Here is a 19,376-nt window from a genome sequence, read left to right on the forward strand (position 1 = left end):
AGAAAGGAGCATCCGGAAGGCTTCCGGCCTCAGCAATGGGAAGAATGGAGTCACCTGTCCTCTGGCAGAGGTGACGTGGGGGGATGGCACCGGGCATGGACGCCGGGACCCCAGTGTCACGCGTGTCGTGCTTGAGTCCCAGGAGCCCGTTGGGCCTCCAAGTGGAAATGTCAGCTACACAGACAGTCTGGTGTGTGGATCGGGAGTTCAGGGGGAAGAGGAGGGGGGCCATCATTCTGGGAGTCATCACTGGCCGTGGATGGTGTTCAGAGCTAGGAGAGTGGGGTCCGTATGGACAGGAAGAGGCAGAAGACCGAGTCTGCTGGAGGCAAGGAGGCTGCGGCCTGGGGGACCCAATGGAGGACAGGGGCCAGCCACAAGCAGGGGACCCAGCGTCTTGGCAGCTGATGGCAGCAGCTGACAGAGGACTGGGGAACAAGGGGTCAGTGCTGCTGAGCCTGAACCGAGGACAACTGAGTAGCTGCTTGGGACCTGGTGACACAGATCCATGAGAGTTTCGGCAAGAGATGCTCTGGAGGAGCTGCGTGGGCAGAAGGTGGCAGGAGGAGAGTGAAGTGTTGATGGCAGTGTAGACGGTTCATCTCAGGAGCTTAGCCCTACGTGGGCACAGAAGGACAAGCTGGAGGGACATGCGAAGTGGAGGAGCAGCCGTTCTGAAGCTGGGAGACAGCAGCACGTGTGAGCACGTTCAAAGGCAGGACCCCATAGGCACAGTCACTCCTCTGCTAGTCACCTGCGATCATGTCCTACTTGGTGACGCACTCGCTGTAGGGAGAGAGGATGCACTGATGGAAAGAGCGTAAGCTTTGGCCCCAGGCTGAGCTGGGCGAAGCTCACTTCCGCCCTAGGAGTCCTGTGAGGTTGGAGTGCATGTCCCCCGCGGTAACATGGGATCGTGGCCCTTACTGCCAGGATGCCTGGCCGTGGTAACGAGGGAATGCTCGGAAAGCACCTGGCACAATGCTTGGCCCGTAGGATTGACTCCACAGAACAGAAAACTCCATCAGCCTGATTCTGGTCCAACAGAAGTTTCCACATCAAGGCAGATGACCTTTACTATTTCAATGTATGCTAACCACCCAGAGCCAGCCCACTGTCTCTGCTTAACTCATGAAAAGCCAGACGTTCTCAGTGTCCACAGGACTGGGGATACATGTGTGTAAGGGGGGTGGGCTACGGGTCCAGGCAGATAGCAGGGCTCTCCACAGGGGTGCCAAAGACAGCCTGTGCCCAGGGTTGTTTGGGGAGAAGGGAGCACCCCAGCAGCCACACAGGTTGCACAGACCCTGCCCCACCCCCACCCTGGGTGACACGTGTGGGATCCCCCAGATGAGGCTGGGGTCTGGAGGTGCTTGAAGTCCCAGGGAAGGAAGCAAACACCACACCAAATGCTATGATTGGAGAGAGGTGCAGAGCATTACAGCTCTGGGTGCTTGGCCCCGCAGGGACACCACTGGTGGCCCGAGGCAAGTCCCCTCCATTCCACAGGGGAGTGAGTCTGAGTTGCAAGGGGAGTAAGAGCAGCACCACCTCCTGAGCCCCCAACATTTCAGGGGGTGCCTGCGGAGCGTGCTGGATGAAAACCATCTGAATCAGACCCTCCCAGTGGGCAGAGGGAGGGGGCCAAGGAAACGGCTCCAGTATGTCTTTGGAAGGAGACAGAAACACAGAATCCCCAAACCAGTTAATGATCACACAGCAGCAGAGCCTGGCTCTTTGCCAGGCACCATTGGGCAGGAGGGGGCCTTGGGTCTCCAACCACAGACCGCGCTCACACCCAGGATGAGCGGGCCCTGGGTCTCATCCAGGAGGGAGGCTTTTGGGAAGAGCTTTCATTAGCCGGCCTCATTTCTCCAGGCAGGCACAGTATGTTTTCCAAAAGCGCTTTTGCCCATTATTTGATCCTTGTAACTCCCTCATGACACAGACAGGGGCAGTGCCGTTATCCCTATTTTATCGCAGAGAGGCTAAGGGACTTGCCTGATGTCACATGGGTTTTTGATGGCAGAGGTAGAGCTAAGCTTCTTGTCACATATGTGAAGCCACTTGTTAGGAAGTGTGGCATCCCAGGGCGGTTTCTAGTTAGCTCCAAACAGAGGCTGGGCCAGGACCCTGAGCCATCCCCCTCTCCCCGCATGCCTGGGAGTCACTGGACTGCAGGGGGCCATGGGGGGTGGGGTAGGGAACTCCCCCCCAGACTATGATCTGCGGATCTGAAAGGATTTGGAAACTTGGTGAGGGAAGGACTTCGGGGTAGGAGAGGATATTCTTTTTTTTTTTTTTTTAATTTTTTATTTTTAAATTTTTAAATAAACATATAATGTGTTTTTATCTCCAGGGGTACAGGTCTGTGAATCGCCAGGTTTACACATTTCACAGCACTCACCATAGCACATACCCTCCCCAATGTCCATATCCCCACCCCCCTATCCCATCCCCATCCCCAGCAACCCTCAGTCTGTTTTTTGAGATTGAGTCTTCTAAGAAGATCCCATCTTCCTTCACCCTTTCCTCTCCCACCCCCCCCCCAAACCCCCTATGTTGCATCTCCACTTCCTCATATCAGGGATATCATATGATAGTTGTCTTTCTCTGACTGACTCACTTCGCTAAGCATAATACAGGAGAGGATATTCTGACAGAACAGACTGGAAACCTCAAATAGCAAAGAGGAGGGTTACCCAGAAGAGCTTCAGAGGAGACGTGAGTCTCATTCTGGACCACAGAGTGGCTCTGGGGTCCCCAGTGCAAGGGAGGAAGGCCCTGGTCAGAGGCGCATGCAGGCATCCTGACATCTCCACGGCCTCAGCACCCGTAGACTTCACTGCAGGGGGCAACTGTGTGACCTTAAGTGGCTCACTTCCCTTCTTTGGCTCTCAGCCCCCTCAGAAGGCAGGGTGTGGCACTAGCACACTGATCTGCTGCGTCTGGGCCCACAGAGGTCACCTCTTGGCCTGCCCAGTGCCAACGGCTGCCTTGAGGACCACAGAGCTTCTGCGCAGAAACTGTGCTCACTGTCCCCAGGCATCCTGCTCTGGGCTCTGGCCAAGTCCTGTTTCCCCTGATCGCACAGTCTCCGAACTGCCTGTGGTAGAAGAGGGATCCCAACTCAGGACTGACTTCTCCTCTCTTCTAGGCCTCCCTTTGAATTCGGGGACCCTTGGTCCATCCCAGGAAGCCGGTCTGTGTGTCCATGGATCCATGTGGCTCTGGCCTTCTCAGCACAGACGGGACCCAGTGTTGGCCCCGTGTGCGGAACTGCAGGTCACACAGCGCCCACCCCTGCCCTCAGCTGCCGGAGCTGCAGACCATACCAGGGGCCCACGCCCTGGGCGGGTGCACAGGGCAGCCATTGTCTGCGCAGTGCCTGGCACCCTCTCGTTTGCATAGCCACGTGAAGAATGTGAGGGAGCAGGCTGGGGAGGAGTCCCTGCAGGACCCCCCGCCCCCCTCCTCTGCGGGGGAAGAAGCCTATGGGGGAGGGGGAGGGGTCGGCAGCCAGACCCTGCTTTCCCCCAGTGCGGTCCAGGAAAGGCAGGTGGGCCGCTGGGGACAGAGGGGGCAGCCTGGGGCTGGCAGGAGTCAGAGCAGGATTGTGACATTCCCCTTGCACCCACGCCTGCTGGAGCCCAGGGGGCCAAACTGAACGTGAGGGGATTGCTAATGAGCTAGAGGAGAGTTAAATATTCCCCTGCTCCAGAGGGCTGAGCTGGGATGGAAGAGAGAAGGGGGAGGGGGGCCACTAGGAAGGGCAGCCTGAACCCCAGGAATGTGCAGAGGCCACAGCTCCTGGCTCCCCGTCAGGCTGTTCTGGGTGGGGGGCAGGGCCTGGTGCCTCCAGCCCCAGCAGGAGCTGCTAAGCCAGCCAGCAAAAGGATTAGTGGGGTTGAACAGTCTGCCTTCCCTCAGGCTGATGCCAGATGGTCAGCGCTATCTCCCACCTCCCTGGCCAGGACCCTTGCTGGCTGGCCACCAGGTCTGGCCCAGCCTTGATGGGGTCCCTCTTTTGCCGACCTCAGATCTCAAACAGACCCCATAAGTGCATATTCCCTGGCCTGGCCTCCCCTGCTTTTGATACGTATGGTCCCCCTGAACCTGGGACCCCACCTCCCTAACATCCAGCCCTGTCTTTCCACCTCTGGCCTCAGAGTCCTCTCCAAAAAGTTGTCCCTGATGTCTAACTCTAGTCTTACCTGCTGCAAAGTAGAATTCCATTTCTCTCCTACAGTCAGAGGACTGAAAACCCCAAGGGTCAGGTCAGCCATGCAGTAGCAAAATCCATCATCTCGGGGCTGGCGCTTGGGCAGGAACTAGAGCTTGCATGGTTCCTAAAGGGGGTTCCCTAGCAGGAAGGCCCTGAGGGCAAGCAGGGTCACCCCTCCCAGCCTCTCCCCTCTCTATCCCTGGGAGGTGGGGCAAGGGCACCCACCTGGGCCATGGCCCCGCCCCCCGCCCCCAGGGGGCTGGCAGGAACTCAGCTGGGGACCCTGGTCCTGGCTTCAGCAGCTGCTGTGGGCGGGCCCCTGGCCTTTCCAGCCCCTGGGCCTCCCCCTGCATTCTAGAGCCCAGAGCCGCTGCCTTTGGCTCCTCTGCTCCTGCTGGACTAACACCTCTCCTTCTCAGCCTCTGGCCACTCGCTGCTCCCCTGCCCTCTCCACCCAGCTGCTCCTTTCACCTGGCCATGACCCCAGCCCCCCCAGGGACCCTGGCCCAGCCCTGAGCCCTGGAACCTCCAGTCCCCTCTCCTGGGCCATGGCCAACTCAGGCCTCCAGCTCCTGGGCTACTTCCTGGCCCTGGGTGGCTGGGTGGGCATCATCGCCAGCACAGCCCTCCCGCAGTGGAAGCAGTCCTCCTACGCGGGTGACGCCATCATCACGGCCGTGGGCCTCTATGAAGGGCTCTGGATGTCCTGCGCCTCCCAGAGCACCGGGCAGGTGCAGTGCAAGCTCTATGATTCCCTGCTCGCCCTGGAAGGTAGGCCTCCCTCCAGCTGGGTTGGGAAGGTGGGATGCCGGGGAAGGGGAGGTCCAGAGCAAGCTCGCCCACAGGCTGCTGCCTGCATGGGGCTCCATTCTCCACCCCCTGCCCCCATGTGCTTTTGAAAGCCCGGGCCAGCCTAGTGCTCCGTGGAGGGCAGGTACTCCAGGCTCCAGCCACCATGGGCCCAGATCCCAGCTCTGCCACTGTCACCTTCAAGGAGTCGCCAAGCCTCTCTGTGTTCTAACGTCCTCATCTGTAGAGGGGAGCACTAAGACGCAGGACTGTGGAGGGTTAGACGAGATAGATGAGTGCCCGAGTGCCCAGCACTCAGATTCCCCTCCACCTTCCCCCATGCTCTGTATGCAGACACACTGTGACACACACCTTCATGCCAGGCCTGCCATCTGGACAAGCATGCTCCATTTGGGTGTGCCAACACACACGCACACACACACGCGCCGATGCACACAGGTTCTTAGGTACATAGGTCCCTCTCCTCCTGGGTGTGCATTTGAACTTGACAAGTTGGCTTGCAAACAGGCCCCACTGCAGCTCTAGCCCCGGCTCAGGGCTGACCCACCCACCCTCTGCCCAGGGCGGCGCAGACCTGAGCCTGGCAGCTATCACACGACACCCATCCAGGCGGGTCACCTGGTCTCCTTCAGGGACGCAGCTCCCCCGAGTGGCCCGCGGCCCAGGACTGAACTGCGCACGAGTGTCCGGCTGCCGTGGGTGACTCAGAGGGCAGAGGGGAAGGTGACCAGGAACCAGAATGGCTGATGGGGAAAATGTCCCTTTCCAAGAGCCAACTTGGGGCTGAGATAGGCCTTAGACCCCCCTCACTCCCTCCTGCTGAATCCGCAAGGCCCCATTGCTTGGGAGGCCAGGCCCCAAAGGGAGTCTCACCACCAGGGAGCAGCAGAGGAGAGAAGTCCTCCAAGTACCCCGGCATGGCACACACAACCTGAAGGAACCTGCAAGGGGAGTGAGGGGCTGGGAGGCAAAGGGAGGGAAGTATGTAGAGGGGAAGCTCAGCCTCACACCTGCGGCAGATGCTCCTTGGAGGCGCTTCTGGCCCCTGCCCCAGCCCCTTCCCTGCCAGGCTGCTCCCACCTGCCTGCTTCTCCCGGCGCCTGCTCAGTCCCCCTGCTCTGCCCAGGTCACATCCAGTCAGCGCGGGCCCTGATGGTGGTGGCCGTGCTTCTGGGCTTTGTGGCCATGGTCCTCAGTGTGGTCGGCATGAAGTGCACTCGGGTTGGAGACAGCAACCCCATCGCCAAGGACCGCATCGCCATCTCTGGGGGTGTCCTCTTCCTCCTGGCAGGTCAGTGTCCCTGGCTCTCTGTCCATCATTTCAGTCATGGCAGGTGGCCCCGCTCTGGGTGGCCGGCCGGGGGCCTGAGCAGAGCTGAGCGCTCCCTCCTGCATCCTTAGGCCTCTGCACCTTGACAGCCGTCTCGTGGTATGCCACCCTAGTGACCCAGGAGTTCTTCAACCCCAGCACACCTGTCAATGCCAGGTGAGTGCCGGGGTGTGGCCAGGACCAGGAAAGGAGCTGGGCCTCCCGCTGGGCTGCCTTTGTTTAGCAGGACACATGGGTGGGAGAAATGGGGGCGGGGGGAGCCACAGGTGCTGTTGGTGAGAAAGTCTCTGGAGTGGGGGGCCAGGCAGGGTGTGGCTGAATCCTCGGAGGGGGCGAGAGTCCTGTAGGGAATACTGCAGGAGCTCAGCAGGCTCTGCATTGACATCCCAGCTCTGTGCATGCCGGTTGTGTGAAGGGCGAGTCCCTGTCCAATGGAGCTGAGACCCAAGGGCTTGGGGAGATGTTGCAGGGAGGACTCAGCACAAGGCCGGGCCCCAGAGAGCACTCAGTAAACCCCTTGCTGTGACTCCTGCCCAAGGCGGCAGGTGTCCTGGGCTGGGAGATGGCGATTGGACAAGTGGTCAGGGCAGATGTGGGGGCCTTACAGCCAGAGGAAGATTTGGTTCCCCATCCTGGGGTGGAAGGCAGCCAACAATCCTGGCTCTGGCACGCAGCACAGTGGGGCGAGGGTATGACCAGGAAGGGGCAAAAGGTCTGGAGCAGGGCTTGGGGCCTCAAGGCTAGCAGTGCAGAGTAGGCTCAGGGACATTTAGGAGCTAGAATGGCCAGGACTGGGAAGGCCAAGGGCAGGAGGGCGGAAGAGGGGGCTCGGTGAAGAGCCTGGACCCACCAGGCTCCACCCCCACCTCTCAGCTGTGCCAGAGCAGAGATTGGGACGGTCTCAACCCCAGACATCCCAACAGACCTGGGGCCCTGGGCCTGAGGGAGAATGAGAAAAGATACCCAAGCTCCTGCAGTCAGGAGGGCTGCCTGGAGAAGGCAGAAGTGTGGCAAGGGAAGAAAAGGAGACCACGGGCATGGTGATCGCTCCCTGAGGTGGGCAGCTGTAGCCACAAAGATCTCCAAGCAGGAGGCAGCTCAACTCAGAGACAGACTCGGTGCTGGCACCCCTCCCTACCCCTCCAGCACTCCCCAAGGCACCTGGTAGGCAGGCCCCGTGCTGGGCCCTGGGGAAGTGGAAATCTGGTGCTGTCCGCCCTCCGGGCACTCCCAAAGGGAGCCAGGCTGAAGCCAGGAGCTGAAGGCCACCCAGGAGGCGTCAGCAGGAGGCACAGCAGGAGGGGGTCAGGGAGAGCCCCTGGGAGGAGGGGGCCATTGGAGTGGGCCCTGAAGTCAGAGCGCAGAAAGGGGGACTCTCCAGGAGGGGGCGCCTTCAGCAAAGGCATGGAGGCAATGCCAAGTGGGAGTAGGGGGTGCGCCAGCTCGCTGCGGCCCAAGGAGGGGAGCCCTGAGTGCCCGGGGAGGGCCCGGTGTGCCCCGGGAAGACAGCGGGAAGCCTGGGCTGGGCATCCTGTGGGCTGGAGGGGCACTGAGGGGAAGATGGCAGGGATTGCCCTGCTCCTCCCCACGGGATTCGGCAGCCCTCCTGGACCACCACCTCTAGCTGAGGGTGGGAAGGGGAGCAAGGGGCCCAAGTCTGCCCTGAGCAGACCCACCCCGGGCCTGGGTCCTCCCGGGTGGTGGTGACGTGCTGGCTAGAGGTCGGGAGGAGTGATGGGCAGGCCCCAGAACTTCTCCGGAGAGACTGAGGAGGCTTGGGAGGCCCCCAGTCTCAGCTCCCTCTACCTGCATGCCCTCTGCCCCCATGTGGGGATCGCTGTGGGGGAGAAGGCTCGCAGCCACCCCTGATGCCGTCCTCCCTACCCCTTGCAGGTACGAATTTGGCTCGGCCCTGTTCGTGGGCTGGGCGTCCGCCGGCCTGGCCATGCTGGGGGGCTCCTTCCTGTGCTGCACGTGCCCGGAGCCTGAGAGGTCCAGCAGCAACCCGCAGCCTTACCGGCCCGGCCCCTCGGCTGCAGCCCGAGAGTACGTCTGAGCCCCGTCTCTGCCGGCCCCTGCGGCACCCCAGGCAGGGCCAGTAGGGGCACTCTGAGCAGCTTGTCCCCACACAAGCACCCACGCTGCGCTCTGAGACTAGACCCAGACACTCAGGGAGGCCGGAGGCAGGCCCCAGCCTGCAGGTGCACACGCGTGTCCCGGTCCGGGCGTGGACCCGTCTGCACAGCTCATGGGCATCATCCCATTTCCTGTCCAGGCACCGTCGCTTTCCCCCGGTGGCTTATTTACTCCCTGCAGGGCGACACAGGTGTCTGCTCTGTGCTGGGCCCTGGGGACACAGCCACAAAGACGGCTGTCGGTGCCCCGTGCCCTGGGATGGCCCGAGCCTTTTCCCTCTGCAGTCCGACAGGCTCCGCACAGCAAGCCCAGGCAGGGGCCAGTGTGCAGGGATGAATATCCCCCTCACACACCAGGAAACAGGTTTGGGGTGACCGAGAGCGTTGGCCCCACTGTTCCTGAGTTCAGGTCTCAGGCTTTTCGTGGACGCCACCCCACATGGCTAGGCCAGCCTGCCTGGCCCCGCAGGAACGGGCCCCAAGAAGGGCCACTGTGGGCACCCAGGGCCAACTGCGCTGGTCAGTCCCTGCGTCCCGGTCTGCACCCCACAGCCCCCGCCCCACCCCACCGCTCACCCCACTAACCAGCTCTCCTCTCTTTTGACTTTCAGACCAGTTGTTAAGTTGTCCGCCTCCGCCAAGGGCCCCCTGGGTGTGTAATGTCCGGGTCCCCAACCTGACTCTGTCCCCCTGCCACACCTAGACCATGTGTTCAGTATTTTTTGGAAAGAGAAGTGAACATCCAGCCCCGAGTATGGTGTCATTTGATGTGTCCCTGGCATGACTACGGTGGGTCCTGGCTCGGAGAGGTCAGAGCTGGTCCCTGGGGTCTTCGGGTGTCAAGATGGGGAGACAGACCTGCAGGGTGAGTTACACCCACATCCAGGGCCAGTCGGGGTTCCAGTAACTTCCCTAGCCTGACTCTTACCTCAGAGCTGGGGTGAGGGGACCCTGGAGGAGCTCACTACTAGGAGAAGGACCTTAGGACCATCCAGCCACGAAGACTGTCCCGGACAAGGTTGCAAGCCCCCTAGAGCTGCCCCTTCTTCCACACCCACCCTTCCTCCTCTCCAGTCTGCCGAGCTCCCCCTACCTCTCTGCCCTAGATCTAGAGTAGAGAGGGGGTGGCCTCAGGCTGTGGCCAGAGCCTCGCCCCAGGCAGAAGGCTGCGGTCCAAACTGGAGGGGCTTTCGGTCTTGAAGTACAGATACCACCTCAGTCTAGAAGAAGAAGACATCCTCAGAGAGACGGAAGGAAAATTAACCTAGATCAGCACCTCTCCTCATGCTCCGGCTTCGCCCACCCGATGGGTCTCTGGCCCCTGCCCCTGACTGCCCTGTGTCTCCCATCTGGAAGGAGCCTACAGTAAATTCCTCAGGCCCTCCTCAGCCGGCTCTGGCTGGCTGGCTTCTTCCAACACCGTCCTGGGACCCCAGCTCTCACCTGCTCACTGAATCCCAAGGAGGCAGCTGGGCCTTCCCCGCCCCCCAGTGTGGCTGGAGGGAGGTGAAGTCAGATAGGATGACTGTCCCGCAAGCTCCCTGGGAGGTCGGGATGGGAGGAGGGGAGCGAGCTGCGGAGTAGCTGTGGGATTATGGGCGCGGGGCCCTGGTCTGGCAGCTGCTGCGCAGCCACGGGGCGCCTCAGGGGTGGCCATGTCCTGTGGCCGGGCCAGCCGCTGGCTCTGGGGCTGGGACCCCGCATGGGTTTCCCGGAGCCCTGCCCCTCGAGCCCTGAGTGAGGACTACAGAGGAGTCTCTGGGGGCCAGAAGCTGTGACGCAGCGGTTCTTGCCCCTGGGTGAGCTTTCGGATCAACCGGGGAGCTGGGGCCCAGGCTCCACATCCCGATGAAACGGGCCTGGGGCTGACCCAGCCCCAGCTCAGGCCCTTCCTGAGGGACTGCGATGTGTGGGCACCTCTGTGAGGCCTGCAGCAGGGGGCTTCGGCCGCTTTCTTGCCACTCTGCAAGGGCCTGGGAGGGAGGAAGGTGCCTTCCTGAAGAGGTGAGCCGTGGAAAGAGGAGGGGAGGGCCCTTCTCCCTCTGCCTTTCCTGAGACCAGGCTGCTCCATGAGGTTCCCACTTTCTCCCAGTAATAGCCATCTTTTTGCCAAAACAATTTTGAGGTTGACTTCTGTCACATACAGCCAGAAGAGCCCCTGCTGACACCACCAAATTTGCAATCGGGAAATTGAGAGTCTGGGTGAGGGCTCCTGTCACAGGCACCAGCTGAGCAGGCTGGTGGGGCAGGGGGAGGAATGGAGGGCCCAGAGCCTGGACCTCTGCCGGTCCCCCAGGACCTCCCTCCCGTCCCCAGCTGGGGATTTGGCCAGCTTTGCAATCTGGCCACAAAGCAGTTGGCCAGGACCCCATGTGTATTCTCTGGATGTTCAGGGTCCACCAGAGGCTTGGGACTTGGTGGGAACACTTTGGGATAGAATGTGCTGGCTGTCCCCCATGGGTTTCGGGGACAGACTGCAAGAGAGACGACCTCTGTGCCAGCGGGTGGGTCTGACGGCTGCAGGAACAAGCTTCCCTCTGGTCCTTCGGGGAGGGATGCCCTTTCTGCCTCTAACCAGGGCCCGGAGAGGGGCAGAGTGAGATCTCCGCATATAGCCCCACTCACTAACAGCATAGCAGGAGGCTGGCCGTGGGAAGATGTCCAGGGGAAAGTTAGAGGAGTTCAAGGCTGGAAGAGTTTGGGAAGCCTGATTCCCCAGGCCTCTCTTGAAGCGGCCGTTTTCAAATATCTACATCAAGGTCACCTGGGCTGCCAACGTGAGGCAGGGCCAACTTTCCAGGCCTCCTGACCGGGCTGCTGTTTACTGTCCCAGCCTCGGGGCTAGAGGCCTGGGCAGAGACCCAGGAAGGGGGTCAAAGGGCACAATCCTCAAGCTTTTGCTGATGTTTATTAACAGAGTTCTCCCAAGAATGAAACTGGCGGGCCATGAAACACAGCTTGGGAAGGAAAATCCCTGGGTTCTCAGCCAGTGAGGAAAAGCATAGCGTAGACGTAGCTGTGGGTACTGAAGGGGCTCAGCAACAGGAGGTGCTCCCGGAGGACGTGAGCTTGGGGCTGGGGAGGCAGGGACCGGGGACCCATCCAGTGCCTGCCTCTGAGAATATGGATTGCACTGAGTAGTACATGGTGTCCAGGAGTTACGTTTGTGTGTTGTATGTATCGTTAATTCTGTATGATAATGACGCTATGGTTTGCTTGTTTGTTTGTTTGTTTTTAATCCCTGTTAGAGGAGCACACTGAAATGATAGAAGGCTGGATTTGCTTTAAAATGCTCTAGGAGGGGGCGCCTGGGTGGCTCAGTGGGTTAAGCCTCTGCCTTCGGCTCAGGTCATGATCTCAGGGTCCTGGGATCTAGCCCCGCATCAGGCTCTCTGCTTAGCAGGGAGCCTGCTTCCCCCCATTCCTTCTGTCTACTTGTGATCTCTCTGTCAGATAAGTAAATAAAATCTTTAAAAATAAATAAAATGCTCTAAGAACGAAATGGTCAGGGGCAGGGGAAGTTTGGTAAATGCCAGCGATATGTAGGGGTGCCCTCTGTTCTCTGCGTTTCTGTGTAGGTTTGCAAATGGAAAAAAACAAAAGTTAAAAATGCCTGTTAGTTTTGGTGTTCGTGCCATGTAACCACCCCTCACTGACCAGTGACTAGGACAGAGGGGATGAGCGATCTAGAGAGTCCTGCTACCTGGAAACTTCGTAGAAACATAGCCTGTCAGCCTTCCCCCCAACACCGGGTAACACAGGCATGACATTTTAAGGAGCTCTCTGGGTGACTGGTGTACACACGAGTTTGGGAAACGCTGATCTAGACTCGGGCAGGAAGAGCTGTGTGGTGCATTGTCTTCCTCCATCATTTGAATACTGGATGCAAGGACGGCAGTTCAATGTATGATTTCCTCTAGAGCTGGCGAGATTACAGGAAGCCATGGCTACACGGGATCCGGGCGAAACTGGAAATGAAGAAAGACAATGCCCAAAGTGGTGCTTCCCGACTACTTCTCCTACTGGGCACAGAAAAATAATATTTGGCTCAATTTATGAGCACATTACAGGCATTTTCTTGTCTACAAGACAATACTCTTGTTCAAAACAACTAAAAATGTCAGGGAGAGGGTGAAGAATTCTTTACAGGCATCAAAGGAAAAGGCCGATACAATGCTCACCAAGTTAACACTAGAGAAGCACTCCCTTTTGTCTATGAAGACCACATGGTGACCACAAAACTGAGTGGCGCGTGGCTGCCCAGGTCCAAGCTGAGTTACATATAAGGGGATTGAACAAATAAGTAAAATATTGAAGATAAAGTTTCCACTGCCAGAGGACAGATTTACAAAGATGAAATGAGGACTATTCAAATGTTGGATTGGAATTGGACGTATGCAGATGAACACCTGGCTTTTAACATATTTAGATAAATACTGAAATAGCTCTAGTTGTACGTGTATACATAGGTGTGTGATATACACACGTCCATACATCTAGGAGTTCTGCCTCTTAGAAAAGCCTAGAAGCAATGATAACCCAGTGGCAAGACCCTACCTTGATTTCTGAACACCATTGTCCATTAACAGGTACCAGGGCTCCATGGAGAAATGGCTGATCTGAAGGCTGAAAAGGGAAATAATGAGCCAGGAGCATCTTGATGTTCCAGAAAGTAAGAAAGTGGTCAAGGAATAATGGAGATACAGCTAAAGGATACAGAAACCAGATTAAAGAGATTCCCACTCACTTTACTGGGACAATTTGATATAACAATAAATAATGATAGCCATGGTTTCTAACTCAATGAATAAAATAAGAATCTGTTAGTTCATACTGATACAATTAATTAAATAAATGGGGAAGAAAAAAAGCTCTACAGTAAAATGGCAACTAATATAATTTATTAGCTAGTAAGTATAAAATATTTAACTTGACCGTGGTGAAACACCACAGACATATCTTAATCAAGTGACAAGAGTTAACACCCCGGCAATGGGGCAAGTCAAAATTCTGTGTCCCTTGACATAATACACTGAGAGGAACATTTCTGTGACATTCCTGCTAAAGGTGTACAAACTGAACGACTTATGACAAGACAAAAAAGTCCAAATGGAGGTTATTCTACAAAGTAACTGCCTGCACTCTTCAAAACTGTCCATGTTATGAAAGGCAAGAAAAGACTGACAAGACTGAAGAGATATTAGAGCTAAATGGCATGAGTGATCCTGGATTGGATCCTGGACCTGTAAAAGATGTTCTTTGCGACATCTGGTTGACAATCCAATAGTCTGTGGTTTCTATGGGTAGTACTGTTTCAAAGTTAATTCCCTGAATTTGAGTTTCCTTGTAGTCTTGTAGGACAGTGTCCTTGTATTTTATTTTATTTTTTTTTTTAAGATTTTATTTATTTATTTGAGAGAGAGAGAGAGCATGAGAGGAGAGAGGTCAGCGGGAGAAGCAGATTCCCTGCCGAGCAGGGAGCCCGATGTAGGACTGGATCCCAGGACTCCAGCATCATGACCTGAGCCGAAGGCAGTCGCTTAGCCAACTGAGCCACCCAGGCGCCCCTCCTTGTATTTTAGAAATACACACTGAAGTGCTAAGAGGGTAATGAGGCATCAGAAATAAATATGCATAGATAAACACATGAAGATTTACAAAAAATATCTGCCGTTTATTAATCGGGCAACCTAAGTGACGGGCATACTGGAGTTCTTTGAACCTTGCTTGTACCTTTTCTCTGAAGTTTGAAATTATTTCAAGATAGAGGGTTTTGGTTTTGTTTTGTTTTTTTTTTTAACAAGTCTAAGTGAAAGGTGGAACACTGAGACACTGATTTTCTCAGAAGGCACTTGCAACTCCAGATAAACGTAGATGTAGACGCCTCCCAAGGTGGCGGTGGAGAGGAAAGCTTTGGACACACCTCTGGTGAACACAAGCAGAAATCTTTATTTCGCCATCATATTTAAAAGATGTTTTTGCTAGGGATAGAATTCTGAATTGACTCTCCTCCTTTCAGAACTTTATAGATGTTATCTTAGTGTCTTTGGCTTATATAATAATATCTAAACGAAAAGCCTGCTTAACTCTTTTTGTTGTTGTTGTTGTTTTTCCTTTGTTTTCTCTCAGTTGTTTTCCAAATTTTCTCCATCTTTGGTTTTCAGGAGTTTGACTATGAAGTGCCTGGGTATGTTTTTTTTTTTTCCCCCTTTCTTTCCTTCTGTTCTCCTTGGGTGGGGGCGGGGGGTGTTCTGAGGTTTCTGGATCTGTGGTTTTCTATCTTGTATTGATTTTGGAAAAATCTCAAGCTGTTATTTTTTCAAATGCTTCTTCTGCCCTATTTTCTCTCTTCCTCTGCTACTTCAATTACATGCCTGATATTGTGGCACAGCTATTAAACACTGTTGTTTTATTTTTTCCATATTTTTGTTTCAGTTGGATTAATTTCTACTGACCTGTCATCAAGCTCATGAATTCTTTCCTCTGCTGTGTCCTTTGATAAGCACATCAAAGCATCTCATTTCTGACAGTGGGCTGCTGCCACCTTGTGCTCAGTGTAGACCTGTAATCCTGGGAATTTGGGTGTACCTCAGAATTCAACAGTCCCTGCATGCCTGCACCAGACAGGGACTCCCCTTCAAACTCTTGCCCTTTCCCCAGTAGCAGCTTGCCATTGTTTATGATGCAAGGCTCATGTTGGTGGTAAGAGAGTTGTTCTCCTTTCTCCTGCTCCAGCCGTAGCTATAGACAGGTCCTATGTACCCGAGCCTGTGGGGTAGGGCTTTGTCCTCCATACATAGCATCTGACCTCGGCATGTAATGGTGGGTCTTGGGTGGCGGTGAATTTCCTGCCTTCCTGCCAGGCAGCAAGCTTCTGTTTTGTATCAATGCAAGTTCCTTGTTCTGAAAGAGTTTGCTACTTTCCACTAGAGGCAGGCAGCTTTTGCTTCTACTCACTTCAGAAGTACCAACCTTTGTTTGGGACTTACTTTTCTTTTCATTGCTTTTGTATCTCCTAATATGCCGATACGATCGTTTTCTTTTGCTCATTAGTGCAAGTCTGCTGCTGGCTTGTCAATGCTCTCCATTTTTGTCTCAGAATTTCTTTTTTTACCTTCATATCTTACTGTGTAAAGGAATCCTGAGTCAGCAATTATTTTCTTTGAGATCACTGAAGATATCATTCCACAGTTTTAAGGTAACAATTTAAAGATTTTATTTATTTGACAGAGAGAGACACCAAGAGAGGGAACAGAAACAGCGAGAGTGGGAGAGGGAAAAGCAGACTCCCCACTGAGCAAGGAGCACGACACAGGGCTCAATTCCTGGACCCCGGGATCATGACCTGAGCCAAAGGCAGACACTAATGAGTGAGCTACCCAGGTGCCCTGGGACCATTCTTTCTGCTGTGAAATCAAATGTCAGCTTTAATGTCATTCCTTTCAAAGTAATCCTTTCCCCCCAACTCCTCTCTTGTCTTCTAAAAACTGTGGTACCATTATTGATGTGTTTAGATGTGTACTTTTTATGTAAGTTTTTCAGCTTCTTGACTCTTTTGGTGTCTCCTTCCCTCTAATCAGTTCTGGGTTAAGTCTCAGCCATTCTCTCTTCAATCCTCTTTTCCCTTTCTTCTGTGACTCCAATTATAGTCTGCTTGATTTTCTTACAATAGTCTCTTAGCTTTTCTTTTGTTTTCCAATTTTTAAATTCTCTGTACTTCATAATAAGTAGTTTCCTTCCACTATCTCCCAGTTAACTAATTTTATCTTCAGTTGTGTTTAACCAGTTTCCAAATATACCCATTGATTTCTTTGAGGTATTCTATTTTTCTGTTCTCAGATTCCCACCTGGTTGATTTTAAAAAATCTGCTGGGTCCATTATAGTTTCTGGTTCCCTTCTTTATTAGTTTGCTAGGACTGCCACAACAAAGTACCACAGACTGGGTTGCTGAAACAACAGAAATTTACTTCCTCAGATCCCTAAAGGCCACAAATCCAAGATCTAGGTGTCAGCAGAGTTAGTTTCATTCTGAGGCGTCTCTTCTGAGTTTGTAGGAGGCTGTCTTCTTGTGGTGTGGTCCCTCAGCTGTGTGTCTGTTCATGTTCCAATTTCCTCTTTTTATAAGGACACCAGTCATATTGGAATAAGACCTCCCACAGTGACCTCACTTTAAATACTTTATACTTTAATCACCCCTTTAAATACCCTATGTACAAATAGTCACATTCTGAGGGAGTGGAGGTTGGACTTCAAAATATGAATTTGGGTGGGAGAGTGACACAATTCAGCTCATAACACCTAGAATTTTCAAGTTTCCCCTTGCATAAACATAATTGCAAACAAAATCACTTCACATTCTGTGTCTATTATCTTTGCTATCTGGGATTTCTGTGGGTCCTTTTTGTCTGTTTCAACCTTGTTCATCGTGGTTCCTTGTCTCCTTGTAAACCTAGTTATCTCTGAATATGTGTCGGATATGGCTTCTGTAAAATATGTGTAGTAATCATGTAAGGCCAAGGACTATTTGCTTTAGCCTGTGCCCTAGCTATTCTGGACCACCTTTATCCAAGTTCAGGACTTGAGGTTTCTGGCTCCCCATGTGACTCCAAGTCAGGCTGCAATCAGTGTGAGGGTTGGGTTAGTTAGTTACCATGGTACAACCATTCCAGGTCCCCAACTCCAAGCATAACAGAGTTTACAAGGGCACCCACAATTGCTGGGGCTGGACTTTACAAGTTTTTCCCTCCAGCCCTGTACAACTGCTTCTTCCAGGTCGACAAACACTTTCACAACAGCACTCAGCACATCGAATCAGAGGCGAGCACTTACTCACCTCTTCCAGATTTGCAAACATAGCCAGGGAAGAAGTAACCGTTGAGCATCAGATTCAATTTTCTTTTCTTTCTTTTTTTTTTTTTTAAGATTTTATTTATTTACTTGACAGAGATCACAAGTAGGCAGAGAAGCAGGCAGAGAGAGAGGAAGGGAAGCAGGCTCCCTGCTGAGCAGAGAGCCTGACTCAGGGCTTGATCCCAGGACCTTGGGATCCTGACCTGAGCCGAAGGCAGAGGCTTTAACCCACTGAGCCACACAGGCGCCCCATCAGATTCAACTTTCTACATTATTCTCCTCTTCCTGGACCCACCTGGGACCCCTCGGTGTTTTGTTAATTTTAGAAAGATCCTGGAAAAGATTTTGTCTTATGTTCTTAGCTGTTTTCAGTAGAGGAGTTGGATCAATATTACCCCCAAGTGGAAATCAAGGGTCATCTTTCCAAAGGCTATCATATAATTTGAGAAAACATTTAAATCTTCTGATTTAAAGGAGAACATTTTTATTTCTTTTTCTATGTAAGTGACTGCTCATGACCAATCCAAATTAACAGAAGAATTATTAGATGTTAAAATATTTACCAGAGTTGGTGTAAAATTATATCACCTCGGGGCACCTGGGTGGCTCAGTGGGTTAAAGCCTCTGCCTTCGGCTCAGGTCATGATCCCAAGGTCCTGGGATCGAGCCCTGCATCAGGTTCTCTGCTCCGCAGGGAGCCTGCTTCCTCCTCTCTCTCTACCTGCCTCTCTGCCTAGTTGTCATTTCTCTCTGTCAAATAAATTAAAAAAAAAAAAAGAGTCCTGCTTCTAAAAAAAAAAATTATATCACCTCATTTTTTAAAGTTTCAACATTTTCAAATATTTATCTTTTTTGAGTAATCTCTACACCCAATGTGAGGTTCAGACTCACAACCCCAAGATCAAGAGTCACATGATCTACCAACTAAACCAGACAGGAGCCCCTGAAAGTTTTTCATTAATTAATTTTTGAAAAAGATTTTTAAAATTTATTTGACAGAAAGCACAAGCAGGGGAAGCAGCAGAGGAAGGGGGAGAAGCAGGCTCTCCGTTGGGCAGGGAGCCCGACTCGGGGCTCCATCCCAGGACCCTGAGATTACAACCCAATCTGAAGGCAGATGTTTAACTGACTGAGCCACCCAGGTGCCCTGAAGTTTTTAATTTAATTATGCTTTCCAAAAATTATCTAATGAGCACATGAACCTTTTTATTTGATGTTTTTACAAAAATGGAAAAGACGATATACAAATGACAAAGCCTCATAAAATGGCCTTAAATATCAGTTGTTTCCACTAGTTTTTCTTCTTTGGACAGGCCATCTAACTTCTCCTTCTATAAAACTGACAATCACTGCAAGACCCTAAAATGTTTTATTTTCAAGGTTCTCTTTCTTTCTTGTATCTTTATTCGACATCATTCCCATCATTTTTTCCCCAACTTTTAAAAAAGATTTTATTTATTTGACAGACAGAGATCACAAGTAGGCAGAGAGGCAGGCAGAGAGAGGGGGGAAGCAGCTCCCCGCCAAGCAGAGAGCCTGACGCGGAGCTCGATCCCAGGACGCTGAAATCATAACCCGAGCCGAAGGCAGAGGCTTTAACCCACTGAGCCACCCAGGTGCCCCGATGTGGGCCTCGATCCCAGGATGCCGGGATCATAACCTGAGCTGAAGGCAGCCGCTCAACCAACTGAGCCACCCAGGTGTCCCCCCAATTTTTTTTTAATGTGGTAAAATACACATAAAATTTACCACCTTAACCACTTTTTAAAAAAAAAATTTTTTTTAAGATTTTATTTATTTATTTGACAGAGAGAGAGATCACAAGTAGGCAGAGAGGCAGGCAGAGAGAGAGGAGGAAGCAGGCTCCCTGCGGAGCAGAGAGCCCGATGCGGGGCTCGATCCCAGGACCCTGAGATCATGACCCGAGCCAAAGGCAGCGGCTTAATCCACTGAGCCACCCAGGTGTCCCCCCACCTTAACCACTTTAAAGCACACAGTTCTGTGACATTAAGTACATTAATATTG

At 53.4% G+C, this 19,376-nt stretch overlaps 1 protein-coding gene across 1 annotated transcript; it reads left to right on the top strand.

The window, feature by feature from the left end:
- The first annotated feature begins 4,530 nt into the window (after positions 1-4,530).
- Positions 4,531-9,245, top strand: CLDN19 (claudin 19). The gene is made up of 5 exons (XM_046017997.1): positions 4,531-4,996; positions 6,162-6,326; positions 6,437-6,521; positions 8,259-8,411; positions 9,112-9,245. The coding sequence occupies exons 1-5, from the start codon at positions 4,774-4,776 to the stop codon at positions 9,158-9,160; spliced, it is 675 nt and encodes a 224-aa protein (XP_045873953.1). The 5' UTR covers positions 4,531-4,773; the 3' UTR covers positions 9,161-9,245.
- The last annotated feature ends 10,131 nt before the right edge of the window (positions 9,246-19,376 follow it).

This window comes from Meles meles, chromosome 1, assembly GCF_922984935.1.
Source record: "Meles meles chromosome 1, mMelMel3.1 paternal haplotype, whole genome shotgun sequence".
In the NCBI taxonomy this organism is placed as follows: Eukaryota; Metazoa; Chordata; class Mammalia; order Carnivora; family Mustelidae; genus Meles; species Meles meles.